The following is an 18702-nucleotide window of genomic DNA, read 5'->3' on the forward strand; positions in this document are numbered from 1 at the left end:
AATAGCCTCCCCCAATAGTGTTTAGGAACTTTTTTTTTGGAACAAGAGTGCTCTAGTGACAGCAAGGATATGGCCAAATTTTCTCTTAGCTACTCTGTTCTGTTGGGGTGTATTAACACAAGAGGACTCGCATATAATACATTTTTCTTGAAAATAAGGGGACAAAATCTGGTTGAAGTAATCTATTGCTTTATTATATCAAAATCTTTTATTTCAGCCCTAAATTAGGTTTTGATCATGATATAAAGGTCTTAAAGACAAAGCTTACATCTGATTTCTATTTTAGGAGAAATACCCAATATATTATTGTATAATCATCAATGAAGGATACAAACCAACGAGCCCCGAATATATTTAAGACAGTGGATGGCACTACTATGGATGAGATTAAAGGGTTGGGAGTTCTTTTATTTCTTACTGGAAAGGAAGTGCGCTTGTGTCTCGCTAGTTCACAGATATAACAATGAAAATTTTCAACATTTAAATTTTTGAAAAGAGAAGGAAACATGAGCTTTATTACTTTAAAGGAGGGATGACCAAGCCGAAGATGATGAAGCCATATTTGGTCTTTATTTAATTGGGATTTTGACATAAGGGATAATGGTGAGGAACTCAGGGTATTACTTGTCCACTAGGGTCTTCAAGATAGTATAGACCGTTGACTTCTTTAGCACATCCAATCTTCCTCAACATTTAAATTTTTGAAAAGAGAAGGAAACATGAGCTTTATTACTTTAAAGGAGGGATGACCAAGCCGAAGATGATGAAGCCATATTTGGTCTTTATTTAATTGGGATTTTGACATAAGGGATAATGGTGAGGAACTCAGGGTATTAACTTGTCCACTAGGGTCTTCAAGATAGTATAGACCGTTGACTTCTTTAGCACATCCAATCTTCCTCCTCGACTTTAGTTCCTGAAAAATACATTGGTTGGGATGGAAGAGAACACAACAATTAGTTTATTTGATAATTTTTGGATCGAAATAAGGTTAGTTATAGGTGATAATCCAAGTGAAATTGGGCATATGGTCTGTAGCCCCTGAATCAATTATCCAGGAGCTTTAGGTATACGTATCTGAGGATTTAGAGTTTTGAGAATAGGATTCCTGAGAAAAAACTACAAATATCTGTTGATGAGGGTTTTTTTTCCAGAGATCTTAGTAGGTTCTTAAATTTTTCAATCTCTTCTCTTTTGAACTCAACAGTCTGTTCTTGAGGATCTTCAGCTTGTTGTTTTGTTGCATATGTGCGTCCTTGCCCTTTTGATGGTCTCCTTTCTCTAAGAAATTCCTATTTGTTGTTTGTGGCTTCCCATAAAGTTTCAGCATTTTTATCTTATGTGACGAGCCTTCTTACAGTAGGTGTACCACATGGATTCCTTATTTGTTTTTGTTGCTGCCTATTATCTTCATCATAATCGTTTTACACTAGATTTCTTCTCGGTTACAGTCCTTGTGACCAGGGCTAAACTCTCCACTTGACTGTTTTCGATCATCACTTCTCTTCTTCCTCCTCAGCACATATTATTGCAATTATTTCATTTAGTGAGGGCAAATACTCTTTTCCAAGAATTTGGACTCTACTGCATCAAACTCAATATTTAGCCCAACAAGAAAATCAGATTCTACCTTTTCTACAAACCTTTTTTAGATTCGACCTTTTTCTACAAACCTTTTCAAAATTGTTGCATCTTCGTTGCACCTTATTGGATATACTGATAGATACATTTCTTGTCATAGGTTCTGTGGTAAGTTGGAATACTCTGTTATCGATATGTTTTCTTGATTAGTAGATGATATCTTAGTCTTGATCTCATAGATTTGAGATGCATCTCGAACCTTTGAGTAGGTCTGTTTTACTGCCTCCCGTATTTTTTGGTTGTGTTCAAGAACATGCATGTATCACTGATTTCTGGAATCATGAAATTCCATAACCAGGACATTACCAGGGAATCTTGTTCATCCTAATCGAACCTATGGTCTCCTACTTCAGGTCCAGAACCAAGTAGATGGCTTAACTTCCCTCTCCCCTTTAGGAACGTTCGAACTAGTTGAGACCACTTAAGGTAATTTTTTCCATTCAACCTATAGGTTGATTGTATATTCTGCAATCCCCCTTGAACTCGAATTTCCTTCATTCATTGTGACTTCTTGAGTAGTTTCAGTACTACTGGTGTCGACTACTTCAACCATGTCAATACTTCGCACTCAAGAAGGGTTTTGAGATAGTAAGAGGTTGCTAGAAAGGAAAAATGGTGATTGAAAAAGAGCTTATACAGGATCTGATACCATGTAGAAAATGGACTAAGGGTCCGTTTGTTTCACTTAAAACAGTTTTTTGAAAAATGAATTACTTTCTGGAAAACATTTTCGAAAAAACATTTTCCAATGTTTGGATGGTACATTGTAAAATGTTTTACGGTGTTTGGTTAATTTTCTTAAAATAATTTTCAAAATCTGTTTTTAATAAGAATCATACATATTCGATGGTTTTATTATTTATTATTTTTAAGGTTCATTTTTATATATATAATCATATTTTATAAAAATTTGTATTTTATAAGTACGACAAACTAAATTTTTAGATAATATTAATAATTTATGTTGACTGTGTTATAAATACACTACTTAGGTTTAAAATCTTCATGATTCTTATTCATTCGTATTTTTAGAAAGAATTCAACGTATAATAATATTAGTAGGTTTATTGATATACTATTAATAATTGATTAAAATATTATAAAAATTATAAACATTATGTAGGTTTAATTAATAGTACACCACATTAAAACTACAATAGTACATAACTACTCAAAAATATTATAAGAATTATTTCAGAATATAACAAAATTTCTCAAAAACAACAAATAAATGTCTTAAAATGGAGAACAAATCATAATGCAGTTAAGTAATTAGTAAAAATGAAAAAACAATGATTGTTTGCATACCAACAGCTCTCCTGTGAGGTATGGGACAACTCATGATAAATATCTGAGCATAATGATAATGTCATAGACAACTTCATGATAGTCAATTTCAATTTTTATTGGCTGATTATCTCCAGACATCACTGAAATAAGAAACAGTTTTATGCCGGTTTCAAGTTTTCTGAGCACTGCTCTATAACATTCATAGCAAGTCTCCTGGCGCTTGTGTAACAACCTGAAATATAGATTTCAGAAATATAAATCCCCTTCCAATTAAGAATATAACTTCTAAGAAATAATACAGGCAGCAACACAATCTGTAAGCAATAAGCCAATAGTAAACATTAAATTCTTACACTTCTATTACGACCTAATGCAGACAATATAACAAGTAAAAGATCATCTCGAACATCTTCACTCTTCTAACACATCATGATTGTCTGCATGGATGATAAAACACTTTCTGGATGATCATCCCTAAAATATGTAGTAAACCAGTCTTTCATGACAATTCAAATACAGAGTAAAATAGCTATAATCTACCTGAAGATCTTACTGTAAAAACAATTTAGGGAAAGATCAAACATTCAAGCACCAACTTTACCAACATGCATATACATATAGATATGGCCAAGATACATACAAGAAGTCGAGAACAAAAGAGGTTGCAGGTGTATCTTGGCCACTACATTAAAGTGAATACTAAGACCATTACCAAATCGTACCATAGAGCCATTTCAAATTTCTACATTCGACAATAATAAAAGCATTCATATTACTTGCAAAAAAATATTTAAAATTAATGAGTAAAAATACTGAACATTTTATTAATCAGATATTCGGATTATCATATTCAAGATCCAAGATAAAAAAGCAAGCACTTCCCTCAAAAGTAAATAAATACTGGAGCAAACATACTGACAACAGAAAAAAAATGTACTGAACATTTCATTAACCAAATCATCACATTCAAGATCCAACATCACAACACAGGATCTATATTTTGCAAGAGTCTCCAAAATTACAACTCTACTCCAAATGATGGACCACTAGTATTGCTCAATCCATTGAAAGTTCCAACAATCAAGCTAAAATATCCTGAAAGCATGCCACAAATCAATCACCAGAAGTTCAGTTGAAAATTTATTACTTTCTAAGAAAATCAAGAACCAAACAATAAACCTTCATGAAAGAAAAAGCACCTTTAGAATATCATCACTATAAGGAAACCAATTAGAGATTCCAAGCACCATGTGAGACTAAAATAAAACCAATCCATATTCGAAAAATCTCTTTGGTCTATGTTTGGATAAGACAAGAATTCTTTAAATAGCTAGTTGCTATTGATTGAGTAAACTAACTACTCCATTGGCAGACATTTGTTTATGAAGGAAACTTATCATTCACAACAGAAGGAACAAAACAATGATGTTTAGTTAAGTTTGACCAACGGGCATTTGAGTTGCAAAAAGTAATTCAATGTAACAGAAAATGATCAAGGGAGGAGTGAGAGTAAGACAACATTTTACATGGATTGATATTGGTAAAGATTAGTTAGCTTCCTATAGCATTTAAGGATAAAACCCACAAGCTAACAGAAGGTAGAAATTTAATTAATGCAGTCAATTGAACTAATTCCAAGTCTAGGTTGACTTCTTTTCAAGGTTGATTATGTTCACCACAATACCCCTTAAAGCCCTTTGCAAACCATGATGACACTTCCAAACTAAGGCCAGACCCACAGTACACATTTTTTGCCTTTACACAAAACGATAGATTGGTGGTGTAATCCATGAAAGGCACCAAACCAAAGATTTACGGCATACTTATGTTCTTGAAGTATGGAGGTTATCGATCATTAAAATGTAGGGGGAAAGTCAAACACAGTCCAGGTCCCGAGGCTAGCACATTGCAGCTTGTTTAGGTCCTGGTTCACTGCTAGAAGAACCATAATGTTTGAAGATACAACTATTGGGACAGAACAATAGAACATTCTAATACGGTAACTAATAGCTTGAATTAACTCAAAAGAACGGTTGACCCAAATATCATATCAAGTAGCAAATTAAGGGTATACGATACAAGTGGAAACTCAAGTTGGCAGGAAGTATGAGTGGGGGTAGCATGTCACTAAGGAGAAACTTTGTGAATTGTGGGAACAACCCTAATTCAACCAATTAGGAACGAACTTTAGCTAAGCAATCTAATTCAGGTAGAACAGACGGTTACAACCCTAAAACCTAAAATAGTAGGGGAAAGAAAATGGTTAGGCATGAATTAACCCTAGCGAAGCTAGGAAGTTCAGTGGAGAAGTAATAAAGTTGAAGAATGCGTGCCTTTAACAGCTTGAGAATGGCGTCCTTGGCGAATGGAGGAGATTCCAACTTCCCAGCTCCTTGAGCTGCTCTTCCAGCTTCTCCGCCATTTGCTATCAGCAATTCTGTTCGCAAGGCAAAGCAGCAGCAGCTTCGTCTCCTGCTCACTCTCGCTGTGTAGCTTTCAGTATCAGTGAATGAGTCGTGGACTCGATAAGATGAGATATAAAACAAAGAGGGAAAAAGGGGTTTTGGTTTTTTATGGCACTTGCTCTCGCCCCTCCTCTGGGTTTCGGGTTTCGAGGCTTTAGGAGGCCAAGATCGATCGAAATTCGGTGTGGAGCGAGGGAAGGAAAAATGACTTACCCTTCTCCATAGGGTAAGTTATTTTACGGGGGGAAAGGAAGGAGTTTTTCGTTGATAGTTGACTCTCTTGTTTATGAGAATCAAATACAGTAAATATTTTTCGTAAAATGTTTCCACCAAATGACCCTAATTCACTTGTACTTTTTGTATGTACATGGTTATACACACAAACAATAACTTATCTTAAGAAACTCATATGCTAAGAAAGTAGCTTATTTTAGGTAAGAATTAAATCTCTTAAAAGTTAGGGATTGTAAGACTATTTACAAGATCCTAGTTAATAATATCTTCCTAAATTAGGAATCTACTTTCTGACCGAACTTATATAACATCCATCATGTTCAATTTGTTGCCCTGAAATATTCTTCATTTGATGTTTTACATTTGTACTTCTCTTCCACTATGTTGCAGAGTGCAATCCTTGCCTTAGATGATACGGCGTTAGATCCTGATCAGATTGAGAACCTTATTAAGTTTTGTCCTACAAAAGAACAGATCGAATTCTCAAGGTATTTAATATATGTGCTTCTATTATTCTCTGTCTGTGCTCTTGAAGTAATAGTTTTAAGATTGGAAGACTTCTATATGCTCATAACAGAGTAGATGGCACATGCACATTATACAAATAATAACGGTTGAGGTGATGAATATATTTTTATTTTCAGGGTTATATGGGAGACAGGGAAAACTTGGGAAAATGCGAACAGGTCAGCAGAGTATCTCTGGGTTGTACATTTTTCTTTAACAATTTAATTTTGCATATAATCTGATTACTTGCTCAGTATTTTGTGACAGTTCTTCCTAGAATTGATGACAGTGCCACGAGTAGAGTCTAAGCTAAAAGTTTTCCTATTCAAAATACAATTTTATTCCCAGGTTTGAGGAGAAACTGTGTACTCAGATTGGTATGAGATGCTCTCTACTGTTGTTGTCACCTAATTGGTACTTATTGCACCTTTACAGGTTTCTGATCTTAGAAATAGTTTGGATATTGTAAACTCTGCTGTTGGAGAGGCAAGTTAAGCTTCTTTTGGCATAAATTAGCTTTTCCAATTGAATGTGTTATTTCTCCTGAAGAATTTAGTCATTGAAACCATTTCACCAATGCATTCACCAGGTAAGGAACTCGGTCAAATTGAAAAGGATCATGCAAACTATTCTTTCTCAGGGAAATGCCTTGAACCAAGGAACTGCCAGGGGAGTGATTTAACTGAGGAGGTATATTTATTAATAGATGAAGAACTATCTTATTGTAGTCGTCTTTTGTATCCCATTCTGTTTAAATAAATTTATTAATGGGAAAGGTCTTTTTCACAGCTGATTTTGCCTTTTGTTATTCTTCTTGAATGAGTTGTGTATTTTTATTGTTACATAAGTCTCTTAAATGTTTAACACGGTCCTGTAATTCGGTATTTTTTTCCTTAATTGCTAAGAATAGAAATCGAGTCCCTAGATGCCATATCTGTACAATTTTTTCAAGAAGCATCAATTTGCTCCAAACGTTTCAGTAATTTATGGTTCGTCCCCACAGGTTCTGCTGTTGGTTTTTGGTTGGATTGTCTCCTTAAACTCACAGATACACGGGCTCGCAATAAAAAGATGAATCTCATGCATTATCTTTGTAAGGTAGAAGATCATCTACCTTAATTTTCTTGATTCTTATCTTTCCTGTTAAATTTGTTAATAACTTGAATATTCTTGTACTTCTGCACTTATGTTTCAAGATGTAATGCCTCTGTCTTGCTGTACCAAGTAAAATGCTTGAATGTGTGCAGACATGTCATCCTTTTTCAATTTTGTTGAAGACTAATTTTAAAATTTAAAGGTTACTAATATCATGAAAATTCTTGCAGAAAATGCATGGTATGTTGGGTTGTTTTACTTTTGCAATCATAACCTCTTATTGCCATGACAAACCATACTTTATTATATGTGAGAACGTCGATTTATGTTTTACTCTTTACGGCCTCTAATTTTTAGTTCCTGAGCCAAAAGTTGCCAGAATTAATAGATTTTCCAAAAGACCTTGCGACTTTGGAAGCTGCAACAAAGGTAAGATTTTTATGGCCTTTCCAGATCATATTTAAATTGCTTAACCTTTTCCATATGATGTTAAGGTACAATTGAAATGTTTGGCAGACGAGATGCAAGCCATTAGTAAAGGGTTGGAGAAGGTTATCCAAGAACTAGCTGCCTCGGAAAAGGATGGTCCCGTGTCTGCAACATTTTGCAAGGTATTTCCTATATATTAAATAGCTATTTTGCCTATCAATCAGGTTCTGCACATTCACATGTTGCTTGGATTTTCTTCTTATATTTCATGCAGTGCCTGTTAGGGACACTACAGCCTTGGCTTTCCTAGTCTCCACCCCGCCCCTTACCTTAACTAAATAACAACATTGCATAATCTTTAAAGAGGAACAAGATGGTGCATTAAAGTTCTCAATCAGGGTCTTTAGTAATTTTAGGTCAGTTTTGGCCTTTGCAGAAGCTAAATGGGATGTTTAAGTCAATATTGATTAAAAGAAACTTGATTAGAGCTGTTGTGATCCGAGACTTTGGTCAAAATATCTTGAGCTTTAATCTCATCCAATTGTTTTATGACTCAGTGTTGGGTTTTGATAAAAATGAACAGCTGTGAACAGCCTTCCGAATTATTTTTCCAAATATTCATTCGTTGTGACACCTATGTGCCTAAAGGCAGCACTTCGTCAGCCTTCAAAATGTTGAAGTGCTAATCAAGAGTACCATGACCATTGAGCTACTATACAACTCTATCACTTGTCTCGGGAATCATATTTCGTTTGGATCAGTAGTCGCTTTCAAATAACTTTGCTCTCTCTAATTCTCATTTTTCTTATTCTTCATATTTCTCTAACAGTAAATGCTTTATTTATATAAATCTTCAGACTGTAAAGGAGTTCCTTAGTTTTGCTGAAGGGAAAGTCAAGTCTTTGACTGCGCTTCATACTTGCGTGGTATGTATTACCTTAAGGAGGCTTTACAGCAAGAAACAAATTCATAAGCATTTCTAAATTGATCAGGGTAAAATGCAGATGCATTGGCTCATTATTTTGGAGAAGATGCTGCACGTTGCCCATTTGAGCAAGGTGGTTGTTTGGTCTTAACAAGTCTAATTAATGTTTAACCCTGCATCATTTTAGGACCCAAAAGTTTATCTAGTCAACTGATTTGTTTACACTTTGTTACCTTTTAATAACGGAAATATAATGGTTTTCTTTTATTGTAGTAATATTTCTACTTATCCCCAAAAGCAATAATTTGAGTGATGCTGTCCTAAATGATTGCTGTGACCCCCGCTTGATCTATAACGGATTGTTGTTTTCTCATCAGAATGCTACTAAGGTCACTTTGGATGCCTACAGTAAAGTTGATCTAGTTTGGATATCATAGCTAGCATTTGTGCTAATATGTTCCCATCTTGAGTAATTTGTGCTTTCGGAAAACTATTAGCTAACATGCACCCTTGTTAATCTCAGCTGCAGTTTTATATCTAGATTGTATTGTCATAACCATTTTTTTTTAAACAATTAAATATTATTTTTAAAAACAATTATGACTTTAATTTGGAAAATTTGGTGATTTTGAATGGATTTGAATAAAATTGAAAAGAGTCGCCATCGACCTTTGGGTTAGGTAGGTCAAATACCTAAAAACGTCTTTTAAAAACAATTTTTAAGAAAAATAATTTTATAAGACAAAAATTTGGTCTACGTTACCAAAGATTCATTTAAAACAGGTTCGGGAGTCGGTTACGTGTGGGGAAGGGTAAACACCCCCACAACGCCCAAAATTGGTACTGTGTAGCTTACACATCGTCGTAAATGGTGGAAATTACAAATTGAATATAAAACTAAAATATGATTCGTTTATTGAGATTTAATTAATTTACTTCGAATTATTTTATCAGAGAAAATTCTTTAATTTGAAAGGAAATCTCGAGATTAACAATCCTCCGTCGGGAAAGTTAACTCGTCTATTTCTTATCTTTTAAAGAATATTCTCTCATCATTTATTTAAAAACGTGTATCGAATATAAAATGAAAATTTAAAATTTACATTCACATAAAATAAAGTGAGTATCACTTAAGGTACCACACATTACATCATTTTAATAAATTAATTAGTAAAATATACTCGACTTGTTACAAGTCCCTATGTCGTTAAAATGTCGTATCGGATCGTACCACTTCGACCAAGTGGTACTTTCCACGCCCATTCTACGCATACGTGTTCTTGAAAATATAATCGAATATTTCTTACATAGATAAAATATAATGAAATAAATGTGATTGGAAATACAAAGATTTACATTAAATTTAAGTAAACACAATACCAATAATTAACTAATGAGTAAAATGCACATCCATACATAAATGACTAAAATACAAATTAGTAAATATTACAGACCAAAATAAATATTAAAACATTTAAGGGGCTAAAATATAATTAACAAATATTTAAAAACAGTAAAAAAATAAACCATAAATCATATTAGGGACCAAAATGAAATGAAAAAAAACATAAAGAACTAAACCACAATTAAGCCAAATGTTAAACAGGGACTAAAACGAAACATACATAAAATAATATGGCCAAATTCGAACTCTAATAAAAATGTAATAATAAACCAGATAAGACTAAAATAAATGAAGTAAAATAACAGACATTAATCGATATTTAACCCAAAATATGAGAGTAGTGATCAAGATAAAAGTTTCATAAATAAAGAGTACAATGTCTAAACTTTCAAAAATATTAACAATAACCAGCCCAGTGACCGAAATGAAAAAAAAACATAAATCACAGGTCCAAATTCGAAGATCATAAAACATACATAATATATAAACTAGTGATTCAAATAAAACAAAATAAAACTATAGGCTCGAAATAAGATTGCATGGATTTCATTTAGGGACCAGATTACAACCCTTACAAAAGCTTGAGGGACCTAAACTGTTATTTACCCATAAATGTTAAGAACACGCGTGCCAGATTACAGAGGTAAGAGGACCAAATAGGCTATTAGCCCTTAATCGCATCACTCGGCCTCCCTCTTGCTTCAAAACGACGTCGCCCGACGTCTGAAATATAACCCTTTTAAGGGTTATTTTGAAACCCTAAAATCATTTGCTCGCTCCCCATTTCCTCAGTCGTTTCACTCGTTCTTCCCTCCCCTTCCCTTCTTCCTCGTTTCTCCTCACGAGAACAACGCGGCTCCCCGGCCACCGTAAGCCGGTGGCCACGGGGAGCAACACAACCTTAATCACTCTACTTCCTCTCCCAGACCTCAACCAAAAAAAAAACAAACGAAAACCCACCCCAAGAAAAACTAGATCTAGGAAAAGAGAGGTTGTTTTACCTTCGGTAATGGCTCCTGTTCACTCCGGCGACGATACAACGCTCGGATCTCTCTCTAAAGGTAAGATGCCTCTCCTTTTTTTTTTTTTCTGTTTCGAATCTCTCTCTGTATTTTTCTTTTCGTTTTTTTCTTCTGGTTTCGTTCCCTTGATTTATGTTGAGTATTTGGTGATATGATGATGATATCTAGGTAGATAGGATTTGATTTCTCTGATTTGGGTGGATAAAGTCCAGATTTTTCGGGATTTTGGGGTGTTATTTTAATGGGTTTTCGGATTTAGGCTACTGTAGATGAAATATGTACTGATTTGGTGATATGTTTCACTGTAGATGACGATGGTGGTGTGGTAACAGTGACTAGATCATCGGAGTGGGCCGGAACTTGCGGCGGCGGCGCGACATTTCCTCTGTTGAGGGCGACGGCTACTGAACGGTTAGGGTTTCAGACCTAAATGGCCTTTGATCTGGACCATTGGATGGGTCCAGATCAGACGGTCTTGATGGTGCGGCGCTGAGGCAGAGAAGGGGTAACCCTAGCGGGTTTGGGCCGATTGCTGGGCCGCAGGTCTGGGTTGTTGGGCTCCGGGATTGGGCCTTTGTAATCTGAATTGGGCTTCTAAGCCTGCAAAAAAAAAATGTAATATGTAAAATTAATAATAATAGTTAATAATAATAAAATAATAAAAAAATAATAAAAATAAAAATAAATAAAAAAGACCCGGACAAAAACGGGTGTCCACATGTATTTTTATTCAGATTTATCACTTTCCCTTTTGTCTGCAACTTTTTCTATAGTCATGGCTACTCTGCTCAGCTTTTCGATGATGTTTGTCAAAGCACACGAGGAAAACTGCAAGCAACTTGAATTGGATATGAAGAAAGCAAAGGAGGAAGAAAACGAGAAGCCAATAAATTAGTACAGCACTGCTATTCAATGATAGATCGGTAACCTGACATTCTGATTCTCACATGTGAAAACATGTTATGTTTTGCTCAGTGAAGGGAAAAACCTCAGAAGCTTAGAGCACGACTGTATCGGAGAAGAACGCGTAGTCTAACATGAGACTGCAAGAATGAGTTGTTGTAAATTTCGAATGCATGCTGGTGGTGAATGGAGAGTCCAAATACCAATTTCAAATTGTAAGATATTTAACTGCATTAATTATTTAACATGTTTTCTGGTTCTGGAGTAGAGCCGATGGATGAGGTTCATATTAGGTCTTCTCAAGCTACCTGTAAGGTGCCTAAAAAGCTTTATTGTAAAATATATAGGAACACATCATTATATTATAGTTTTACTTCTGTTCTCCTTTTCAGTGTATATATATAAACATTGTGTAAAATTTTAGTCACAAGGAATGTAAGTGAAATTTTTAAGAATTGGTTGTAGACAGGGGTGAGGGTTCAATCAATTTGAGTTGAGTCGATTAAAAAAATTTGAGTTATTCATGTTGCCGAGTCCTATTTTACAACTTGGATTTTATTTGAAATTTTTTCGAGTCGATTCGAGTTTATAAAATTTGAGTCAACTTGAGTCGATTTTTTGAGTTTCTGTTTAAATTTAATTGTAAATATTTATAATATTATAATATTATTTGATTCCAATTTAAGTGACCTTCTATAACCATATATACAATAAAATTTATATTTATTCATATTCTTTTCATATGTGATATACATATATTATACAAAGCCAATGACTCGAGTCAAACTTGAAAATAAATCCACTAATTATTAAAAATTTTGAGTTATTCGAATTGCATTTTGCAACTCGATTTTAATTTGAAATTTTTTCGAGTCGAGTCGAGTTTATAAAATTACAATTTGAACTCAATTCGAGTTGAGTTTTTTCGAGTCGAAAAATTCAGTTTTTCGAATTGAATCAAGTTTTGCTCACCCCTAGTTGTAGATTATCATCTATACAAGATAATAACATCTTCTCTTGTATGAAGGTGGGTCTCAACTCTCAAGTACACATATGGAGCTACCAACCTACGAAAAGCCAACACATTTCTGGATTAGTATTCCTAGTTTTAACAGTGATACTATATAACTCGGTATTTAGCCCTTTGACTGTCATGGATCGGACTGACCAGCTGACGTGATACTGCCTAGGGTGGTTGAGAGTACCTTTCGGCCAGGTTGTGCCACTGACTATATTAATCACTCATGTTATCAGTATAAAAAATGAAATTCACACCTTGAAATGAGGCTTTGTCGACTCATTTGACGATCGACAAAACACATCCCATGAAAGTCTAGTGATGAAGAAACCGAATCATGTTGTTGGAAATAGGCGTAGTTAAGTAACAAAATTGTTGTATGTTGGTAGCTAAGACCAGAGTCGGGTTTTAAATAACCTCTAGCATTTAATTTCTTTTCAAGTTCATGAGATTGATGGTTTAGACAGTCCAGCAGTTATGGAGCTGGCAACTGCGGCGGCTAAAGCCATAGTGAAGTTCGAATCTTTTGTCAATGATTCAACGTAGTCTTTGATGTTGTTGCTTGTGTGGTAATCTTCCATAACATTCCCAAGGTAATTCGGAGTAGTGTTTTCAATGTTGGATGTGAGATCAAGAGTAATGGTGGGTCGAAAAGGGTTATCCAGAACCGGATAAGGAAAGCTAATTGCCGAAGAAGACAATGATTGTCCTGGTGTAGAATAAACATCATGGTTGTGCTGTCCTTCATAGCTTGCCATAACAAAAGATTCATCCTCCACGCATCGCTGAACCTATAAACAAGGATCCCAAAACAAATTCTAGAAATAAGCTCAGTTTGAGCATATAATTTTACTTATGTACCTTCTTTTTGACTGGACATCCAGGAGCCACAGAGCACTTGAAATAAGCTCGGGGTGAGGGGTTATTTTTAGTTACTTTCTGGCCATATTTCCTCCATTGAAATCCATCTTTAACCATCTGAAAATCTAGCTGTTATACACAGTAATGCTAAGAAAACTAGCTAGCTAAGCTAAAGTGAAGAACGTACAAGGCTCTTGTCTCTAGGGTCCGTTTTCACAAAAACATGTGACGCTTTAGCTACGGCTGCAAATTGAGGCCTTGCTCCCTTGTTTGATTCTTGGACATAGGCTTCGTGAAGCACCCTATACTTGCTGCTCATTGCTTCTAACAATAATCTAAGCCTTTGGTTCTCTTTCTGCAAATTTTCCAACTCTGCTTCCACCTGCAAATTTTTACTAACATTTTAACACAAAAATCTCTAAAAAGAAGATGCAGATCAAAGATGACAATGTTCATAAAAGATAATCGACCTTTCTTTTGTTAAAATGTGGCGCATCCATGGCAGTAGGTGAAATTAAAAGAAAAATCTTATTGATTTATATCAATGAATATGGCTGCTGGAAATATTTTTCAAAGTGGGAAAGAGAATTGAGCCTTCATTTCTGGTTTTCAAAGAGATTTTTTCTTAGTGTTTCATAATCATGGCCATAGGTATTTAATACAGTGTATGTGTGAATTGATAACGTAATGGGTATGACATCATGCGGCTGAAGTAAGCACTTTGAATGCATCACTTGTTTTTTTTCTTGCACCAACTTTGCTGGTTATGAGGTCCAACGTGTTAGTGGACATGTGTACACAAATTAGTAGACTTTGAACTTTCCCGTCTTTGTTAGTTTTCTCTTTCCTTGTACGAGAAAATTTAAAAGAAAACGAGTGATGAATGACCGATTACCATCAGTCATTTATAATTCTATCGACGTGCAGGGTCAACGGGTAATATCATCTAGAAACAAATCAATGAATGGGAGACAAAAGCAAAGGCAAGCTCATAAATGTGGGCTTGCTTTTCATTTTTCGAAACCCAAAGCGTGTACCACGACTATTGTACGTATACCGGTTTCACACACGAATGTTGGTCCTAAAAAGTACGTGCGTATTCTAATTATTAGTTATCTATCAGATCTAAACTACAAGTAGATAATCTAAGATATATACATTTCATGTATGATATCTCATTTCATTAGTGCTTCTCTCTTTCATTATCATCTCCAACCTCATGTAGTCTTTGATAAATATACTGATTTAGGCGGAGTATATTCTAGTGTGTACATACAATATAATTCGGGACTATAAATTGAATTAAGATAAGATGTATTAAATTTCTATATGATATAGCTTATGTAATATATTAAATTCTTTAAAGTAACAACGTATTATACGCTTAAATGAATCCGATAAAACTAAAATCTTATCTATATTTTAAATGGATATAATTTTCTCTGCAAACTTATTATTATCTTGAACCGACAACCCGACCTTGAATATGTCTATTTTCCTTCGGGGTAATGTACTTAAATCTTTTAAACCATGGCCCATTGCCTTACGGGAGTCTCTATTTTGGCCCAAACCGGGAAAAGTAAAGTATATCAGCCCGCACCTGCGAAGTTTTTTTTTAATAACCGGACCTCATTAAAAAAAATTTGTAAACCTATTAAGGAGGAAAGAGTACTCACCTTCATTAATTTAAAATAATGTCATTTACAATCGCATGATTCAAACACGAAAGATAATCAAACATAAAGGAAATAGAAGAACTTGAGGCTAAAGAAGCTAGAATATAAGCCACAGAGTTTGCCGAACTACGAATCTGAGTAAGCAAGAAATCAGGGTTGTCATCTAAAATGCATCGAGCATTTGTCAAGATTAAACGCACAGAAGATAAATCGGAATGAGGCTGTACTATATGTAATAGTTCATTTCAGTCCCAGTACTTTAAAAATGACAGTCTTTGTATGTTAATTTGTTCGTTGAACGGCTTATGATTTCTATGTAATTAAGAAGGAAAGCTATGATAATATCTAGACTGCAATAGAATACTCTTCTCCCATTTTCAACTGAGCCAAGAAAAAAGAAGATACAAAAGTACTATGACTTTTCAACCGTATTTTGGTTTACAACTCTGCCTGAAATGGCTGCAGAAAGAGCTGCCGTGAAATTAGGGTCTCTAGTCAAAGAAACTGCCATTTGATGAACTAAAAGTTAGCGGATAGCTGATGCATCAAGTTATGGAGCTGAATTTGAGTATCATCCCCCAATCCAACTGGATGCATCAAATCAAGAGTGGCCCTAAGAGCTAAAGATTTGGTTTGGGAAAATGCTGAACCCCTGTTGCTGTTGGGGCTTAATGATCGATGTTCTGCCAGAGCAATATGGTCGTGGTTGTGCTCTCCATCATATGTAGCCACTAATACCAATGGATCTTCAGCACTTCTTTGCACTTGAAAATCGATCAACCAATACCAAAAACAACAATCAGTGTTAGATTTGGCTTGAAATTAAGTTGGCAAGTTGGAAATTTCATCTTGGTTGGTGGCCAAACTTTGAATATGGGAATTTCATATTTGGTGGCTAACTTGTACACATTGGAAAATTCTTTGGTAGGTGGCCAACTTATTTTTCATGTTTGATCCCTAAAATATTAGGTTATTTATAAGTTTAGTCCTTAAAACTCAACTATAAATAGGCCTAAGTATTTCATTAGAAATTATCCCAAAAAAACAAGTTTTCTCTTCCTCTTGTATTCTTCATTCTCCCACTTTGGGAATTCTAAAGAATTCCATTTGTTGTGATATTGGCGATATAGTGAAGTTTTCATCCGGTGTGGTGCCTGAGGAGTAGACGATATTATCATCGAACCTCGTAAATTTGGTGTGTTCTCTCATTTATTGTTTTTATTCGATTTTTTCCATTGTGTTTCAATATTCAATAGTTTGACAGGTTTATCCGCTGTGCAACCTTTGGTGGTTTTGATCTTGACATTTTAAGTCAATTTTGAAACTACGTTCGTGTGGGAAATAACCCGATTTCCCCAACAATTGGCATCAGAGCTTCGGTTGAGGTTATCCTGGTGGTTCCGTTGCTGAAAAGATACAGTTCGTGCTATTGAATATTGTTCGTTTGAATTAAAATGCCAAGATAAGGATCAGTTGAGACATCAAACTCTTCATCCGGACCGGTGAGGAGGATGATGACAAATGCAAATTTCTCGGTGGACTTATTCGATGGATCCGATCATTTTGGCATGTGGCAAGGCGAGGTGTTAGACGCTTTATTCCAACAAGGTCTAGACATCGCCATTGAGGAAGAAAAACCCGAATATATGGAGGAGAAAGAATGGGGAGGAATCAATCGTTTGGCGTGCAGCATGATTCGATCTTGTCTTTCCAGGGAGCAGAAATATGGCTACAAGAACGAGACTTCTGCAAGTAAGATGTGGAAAGCATTGGAGGAAAAAAATCCTAAAGAAAAGCTCTCAGAATCGTCTCTACATGAAGAAAAGATTATTCAGATTTGATTATCAACTAGGCACCAGTATGAATGAACACATCACTACGTTCAATGAACTAGTGGCAGACTTATTAGGCATGGATGAAACCTTCAAATATGAAGATTTGGCCTTGCTGTTGTTGTCATCTCTTCCAGATGAATTTGAGCACCTTGAGACAACGCTATTTCATGGTAAGGATAATGTTACCCTTAAAGATGTAATTGTTGCTTTGAATAGTTACGAGATCAGGAAGAAAACCAAGAAGGAGATCAAGTACGAAGCAGCGGAGGCCATGGTGGCAAGAGGTCGCTCGAAAAGTCAAAAGCCAAAGTGGAGAGGGAGATCAAAGTCGAAGTCTAGACTGGGAAAAATATGAATGTGCCTTTTGTCATGAGAAAGGCCATTGGAAGAAAGATTGTCCGAAGTTGAAGAAGAAAGGAAAAGTTGCTCCAGATGCATGTGTTGCAGAGCATGATGCAAATGACTCTGACATATCATTGGTTGCTTCATCAACAACATTCCATTCAGATGAATGGATATTAGATTCGGGTTGCACCCCTATCATATGTCACCTAATCGGGAATGGTTCTCTGATTTAGTAGAACTAAATGCAGGAGTTGTTTATATGGGTGCCTGTAAAACTGTTGGAATAGGTTCAATTCGATTGAAGAATCAAGATGGATCAACCAGAGTTCTGACGGATATCCGATACGTGCCCAATTTGAACAAAAATCTCATCTCGTTGGGAGCCTTGGAATCCAAAGGCTCAGTAGTCACTATCAGAGATGGAGTTTTAAAAGTCACATATGGCGCACTTGTGATAATGAAGGGCATCAGGAAAAATAATTTATATTACTATCAAGGTAGTACAATTATTGGAGCAGTTGCAGCAGCTTCCGGAGGTGATGATTTGGACGCAACCCAGTTGTGGCATATGCGGTTGGGACATGCTGGAGAAATATCCTTGCAAATTCTGGCAAAGAAAGGATTGTTGAAAGGTGCAAAGGCTTGCAAATTTAACTTTTGCGAGCATTGTGTTCTAGGAAAGCAGAAGAGAGTGAAGTTTGGTACCACTATACATAATAAAAAAGGTATTGTGGATTATATTCACTCAGATGTATGGGGCCCTTCAAAGACATCGTCTTTGGGAGGAAACCATTATTTTGTAACTTTTGTAGATGACTATTCCAGAAGAGTTTGGGTGTATCCGATGAAGTGGTTTGAATTTTCCTGAAATGGAAAAATATGATCGAGAACCAGACTGGTAGAAAGATCAATCGTCTTAGGACGGACAATGGAGGGGAAATTGTTTGACACTTCACTGTTAGAAATACACCACAACAGAATGAGGTGGCAGAGCATATGAATCGAACACTATTGGAGAAAGTTTGATGTATGTTGTCTAGTGCTGGGTTAG

General features: G+C 35.4%; 2 protein-coding genes across 2 annotated transcripts in view; one reads left to right on the top strand and one right to left on the bottom strand.

The window, feature by feature from the left end:
- The window catches only part of LOC120132556 (formin-like protein 17), a 36218-nt gene extending 24310 nt beyond the window's left edge, over positions 1-11908 (top strand). Inside the window, 11 exon segments of the mRNA XM_039149301.1 lie at positions 6021-6131; positions 6275-6316; positions 6405-6485; positions 6573-6623; positions 6727-6806; positions 7139-7235; positions 7590-7661; positions 7727-7843; positions 8519-8591; positions 8636-8719; positions 11787-11908. Coding sequence (XP_039005232.1) covers positions 6021-6131; positions 6275-6316; positions 6405-6485; positions 6573-6623; positions 6727-6806; positions 7139-7235; positions 7590-7661; positions 7727-7843; positions 8519-8591; positions 8636-8719; positions 11787-11908 — 930 coding nt within the window.
- A 1398-nt stretch (positions 11909-13306) lies between these two features.
- On the bottom strand, positions 13307-14198 carry LOC120132566 (WRKY transcription factor 18-like; the record flags this gene model as incomplete). Its single annotated transcript, XM_039149310.1, has 3 exons — positions 13307-13725; positions 13796-13912; positions 13983-14198. Coding segments are annotated over 3 exons (681 nt in total), but the record flags the coding sequence as incomplete, so codon positions are not given.
- Positions 14199-18702: the final 4504 nt, after the last annotated feature.

The sequence above is a fragment of the Hibiscus syriacus genome, unplaced genomic scaffold (assembly GCF_006381635.1).
Source record: "Hibiscus syriacus cultivar Baekdansim isolate YM2019G1 unplaced genomic scaffold, ASM638163v2 tig00001728_pilon, whole genome shotgun sequence".
In the NCBI taxonomy this organism is placed as follows: Eukaryota; Viridiplantae; Streptophyta; class Magnoliopsida; order Malvales; family Malvaceae; genus Hibiscus; species Hibiscus syriacus.